We start from the raw sequence: 5,003 nt of genomic DNA, 5'->3' as shown, positions 1-5,003 counted from the left end.
GAGCGTGGGTGGGGCCTGGTGTCCGAGGGGCGGGAGGCCAGGTGGGGACCAGCTCCTTAACACGAGCCCATCGGGCCTCTCTGCACCTGCCTCCCCGCCAGCGCCCTCCCTGCCTGCATCCTTCAGTCCAGGGGCCACCCCCTCCCTGCTCCCCCAAAACACAGTCTTGCTGTTTTAAGCTTCCAGACTGTGGCCGGCTCTTCTTTCTTCCTGGACGGCACTTCCCCTTTGCTTAGCTAGTGTCTGTCACCTGCGGGACTCAGTCAGCATCTTTTCCGCCCTCCCCCCATACCTGGGGCATCCCCCCATACCTGGGACCCTCCTCCCATACCTGGGGCATTCCCCCACACACACCTGGGGCTGGTTTGGTGTTCCCTGTCTGTCATCTGGCTCTTCCCCCAGGCGATGGAGGGCAGGAACCACCCCCAAAGGCCGCAGTCTCCCAACCCTAGCACAGTGTCGGGCCTATTGTAGCTTCTCACTAAACCCACAGGTGATGGAAGTGGCAGAGCGTTAGGAGAGGGCAGGAACCACCCCCAAAGGCCGCAGTCTCCCAACCCTAGCACAGTGTCGGGCCTATCGTAGCTTCTCACTAAACCCACAGGTGATGGAAGTGGCAGAACAAGCGTTAGGAAGAATATGGGGACAGTAGCGAGCAGGGCCTATGAGGGAGAGGCCAGCCCCGCGGCTGAGAAACAGTAATGACAGTAGACACACAGGGTTTGTGCCGCCCAAGGACTCAGGGAGCAGGTGTTTCTCAGCAGCTAGCGTGCGTGCCAGGCAGCGTGCCGTGGTGGGAAGGCGGTGGAGGAGCAGGTGACCTACACTTTGCAGTACAAGGAACTTTCCCTCCTATCAGAGGACACAATGCAAGAGCTTTACATCCACAGGAGGCCATCGGGGTGCCCCTAGGGCTGGGCAGCGGGGGGTCGGGGTCTCAGGTTCCCCTTCTTCTGAATGGTCTGCAGATGTGGCAGAACATTGAGGATGCCGAGTGGAGGCCTCAGACTTACCTGGAGTTGGAGGGCCTGCCTTGCATCCTCATCTTCAGCGGGATGGACCCACATGGGGAGTCCTTACCCAGGTGAGTGGGGAGCCCGGCCATGTGTCTGGGACCTGGGACAGTCTGCCTAGTTCCCTGACAGACACCTGCCTGTGGGGGCGGGGCGGGGGCGCTGGGTGGGGCCCTGCCGCTGGAGACCGGGTTTAATGCCTCTTGGATTCTCCCCATGGCAGGGGGAGGGCGGCCGCCGTCTGTTAGGGATGGCCGGCCCATTGAGGGCAGTATGGGGTCATCTCGGGGGCTGGGGTTACCTTTCCCGCTGTGTCTAGGCTGCAGGGATAGCGGGTTCCTCCTGATTTAGGAGGGGTCCTGGGACAGGGGAGGACTGGGCCACAGGGCTGGCTGACTCACAGGCTGCGGTGCCCGGCCATCACCGCCGAGCAGATGGTGGCCACAAGCCCACTGGGCGTCTCCCAGGTCTCACACAGTTGGGCAGACACTCGGGGCAGAGGGCACCTCCTTCAGGAAGCAGTTGCTGGAATGGGGGTGACAGGCTGGCTGGCTTTTTCCCCCCCAAATATATGTTTATTGATTTCAGAGAGGAAGGGAAAGGAAGAGAGCGATAGAAACATCAATGATGAGAGAGAATCATTGACCAGCTGCCTCCTGCACGCCCCCTACTGGGGATCGAACCCACAACTCAGGCATTTGCCCTTGATCAGAATCGAACCTGGGACCCGTCAGTCTGCAAGCCAATGCTCTATCCACTGAGCCAAACCGGCCAGGGCCAGGTTGGCTTTTAAAGACGAACTTCACATCCACGGGGCAGGGCGGGTGGTCATGCTCGGGGCCTTTGCACATCTTTGCTTGCGTAACAACAGTAGGAGCTGCAGCCCGGGCCAGTCCACAGCAGGTGCCCCCGACACTTGCAGCTGCACCACCGCATGCCGTGGTGGCGGAGGCTCGCCGGAATGCACCGCTTTTCTGTGTGCACCCGTGCTGGGCCCAGGGAAGGCGGGTGCTGGCCCCGTGCGCCCGTTCCCTTCGAGGCCCTGCACGGACCCCTGTGTCGCCTCCAGGTCTCTGAGGTACTGTGACCTGCGCCTAATCAACTCCTCCTGCTTGGTGCGCACGGCGCTGGAGCAGGAGCTGGGCCTGGCCGCGTACTTCGTGAGCAGCGAGGGGCCCCTGGAGAAGGGCCCGCGGAGCGAGGGCTTGGAGAGCGACGCGGAGAAGCCGAGCAGCACAGACAACGAGGATGAGGAGCTGGTGACCGAAGGTCGGCCTCTGCGTCTACCCTTGGGGGCGGCCTGTGCTGGTCTAGACAGCTGCCCCCCTTCCACGTGGCCCTGGTGCCAGACTGCTGGCCAGCAGGCCTGGGGGAGAGCTACCTAGAGAAGGAAATGAATTCAGAGTTTGCTCCCCCCCCCCTTTTTTTGGTGTTGTAAGAAAATAGAAGTCCAAATAGGTTCTTCCTAGCTCTAGAATTTTTTTTTTTTTTTTTAAAGAAGTTCACACCCTGGCCAGTTTGGCTCAGTTGGCCAGTAGACTGAAGGGTTCCAGGTTCGATTCCGGTCAAGGGCACTACCTGGGTCCGCATGCTTGATCCCCACTAGGGGGTGTGCAGGAGGCAGCCAATCCATGATTCTCTCTCATCGATGTTTCTCTCTCTCTCCCTCCCTCTCCCTTCCTCTCTGAAATCAATAAAAATATATTAAAAAAAAGTTTATTCCTTTAAAAATATATATTTATTTCAGAGAGAAAGGGAGAGGGAGAGATAGAAACATCAATGATGAGAGAGAATCATGGATCGGCTGCCTCCTGCACGGCCCCCACTGGGGGTCGAGTCTGCAACCCGGGCATGTGCCCTGACTGGGAATCGAACCGTGACCTCCTGGTTCCTCGGTTGATGCTCAACCCCTGAGCCACACTGGCCTAGCCCTAGCCCTAGCCCTAGAATTCTTAATGAATAGGAAGAAGCATTGAGGTTTCTTAGGGTCCAAGTTCACGCTCTGTCTGAATTGCTGCCTGGGAGAAGGTTCACTCGTTATTTCCTCTGCGAGCCAACCTGACGGCATGTGCCCGTGACTGAGGTTTACGAACACAGGCCAGTGTCCTGGACGGACGTGAACATCCGACCCAGCATTTAAGAGGACACACAGTCGGAGCAGGGCATTCGGCTGCAGCCCACAGGATCGAGGGAACAAGTACAACGCTGTTCACGCAGAAATGCAGAGCGCGTGCGGGGTGGTGTCGGGGAGAGACGGTGTGGGGTTGGAGACTGGGCCTCCTCTTCCTCCTCCACCTGCGACCCGCATGACCTTGGACAGGGCCTGTCGCCTGTCCTAGCCTCAGAGCGCTCATCTGTAAGATGGGCTTTGAGAGACCTGCCCAGCAGGCCGGCCTCCCTGTGCTGTGGCAGACTCACACCCGTGAGCGTGACCCTCCACTGCGGTGCCTCACCTCCCTGCGGATGCATCCCTGGCATCCCACCGCGCCCAGCTTCAGTTCCCTGCTCCCTCCTCGCTACCCTGCAGCCCACGTGCCACACACAGCCTTCGACCACACAGACGCTTTTCCGGCTGCTCAGAGTTCCCTCTCCTCTGTGCTTTCCCTGGAAACCCTGCTGGCCCTTAGGACTCGGGGTGGGGTCACCTCTCCCCTCCTCTCCCTTCTCCCCTCCTGCCTCTGTCCTGCGTGAGAGCCTGGCCGGGGCTCCCAGCCCCTCTCCCTGCCCGTCTACGCCATCTTGTAGCTGCCCGCCCTGCCCCTCCCGCCTCCTGTCCTCTCCGCGCAGTCAGAGGCGGGCGCCTGGAAGGTGGTGGGTGGACGGGTGGATGGATACGCGGATGGGAGGAGAGGAGAGGTGTGAATGGAGTTGGTAAAGCTCTGGGGGACCGTGCGGGACGGCGATCACAGGCGTTTGCAGTGTGTGTGTCTGGACACAGGCTCCACCTCGGAGAAGAAGAGCCCCGTGAAGAGGGAGCGGTCCGGCTCCCGGGACTCGGCCTCCTCCGGCCGCTCCTCCAAGGCGTCCGGTAAGTCCCGGGGGGAGCCCACGCTGGGCTGTTCTGAGATTTCGGACGTGGATGGAGAGAGCCTGGATTTTCCCTGGGACTGGGAAGGGGGGGCTTGGAAGAACTGGCTTTCTGGGCTGGAGCCGGGGGCCGGGGGCCGGGAGGAGTTGGGCAGGACCCGAGGCGCGGCGGCTCCTTTCCTGGACGCTGTGGGCCTGTCCCCAGCGAGGGCCTGTGGGTGGTGGCAGAGGGCCACACCCTCGGGCTCCAGGTTTGGGTAATCGGGAGAGAGGAGCAAGGTGAAGTGTTCGCGTGGAGACTGGAGTGCAGGGAGGGAGACGCGGATTCACTGCGGAGAAGCCGACAGGCCCGGGGCTTCTCAGACCGAGGGGCCAGGTGCTCCTGGGCGGAGGGAGAGGGGAGTGTGGATAAAACCCCCAAAGTCTCTGCCCCCAGGGTCGTCCGAGTCTCTGGGAGCAGGCGGGACCCACACACAGTAGCACAAGTGTTTACCGAGTGCCTGCTGATGTTTGAGTCCGGGCATTAAAATAGGTTCTACGTAGGTGCTCCCGAAGAATCCCCGGTTCCTGTGGCCAGGTTGTGTTGCCACCGGGCTGCTGTGTTGTTTTTTTTTAGAGAGAGAGAGAAAGAATATGCAGCCCGCTGAGTCGCATGCGGCTCGCTGCCACTCGAGCTGGAAGCAGCCTGTGCGGTACATGAGCCTGGGTTGAGCGCTGAGGGTGAGGGCTTTACGGCTGGACCGGGCGAGGCAGGGGATGGAAAGGCCTCTGAGATGGGGTGGGGCCCCGAGGGCTGCAGGCCGGCTCCTACCCCGCGGGGGTCTCCCGCAGCAGATCTTGGGTTTGTCGTAGGACCGAAGGGGTTATGTCTAACCAGAGGTGGAGTTTCGTTGACAGAAATGCCCGGTGATTGTCAAGTGAAGGGAGTTAGTGCCTCAGCCACAGGCAGCCGGCAGGTCTCGG

General features: G+C 60.8%; 1 protein-coding gene across 1 annotated transcript in view; it reads left to right on the top strand.

Annotated features, from left to right (window-relative positions):
- Nucleotides 1-5,003, top strand: part of GREB1 (growth regulation by estrogen in breast cancer 1) — a 53,552-nt gene that overhangs the window by 31,029 nt on the left and 17,520 nt on the right. The window contains exons 18-20 of the mRNA XM_014540529.1: nt 969-1,084; nt 2,083-2,282; nt 3,952-4,229. Of these exons, the coding sequence (XP_014396015.1) occupies nt 969-1,084; nt 2,083-2,282; nt 3,952-4,229 (594 nt within the window). The remainder of the gene's footprint in view (nt 1-968; nt 1,085-2,082; nt 2,283-3,951; nt 4,230-5,003) is intronic.

Source organism: Myotis brandtii, unplaced genomic scaffold, assembly GCF_000412655.1.
Source record: "Myotis brandtii unplaced genomic scaffold, ASM41265v1 scaffold247, whole genome shotgun sequence".
NCBI lineage: Eukaryota > Metazoa > Chordata > Mammalia > Chiroptera > Vespertilionidae > Myotis > Myotis brandtii.
Note: the sequence above shows the minus strand (reverse complement) of the source record. Positions and strands in the feature narration are given on the sequence as shown.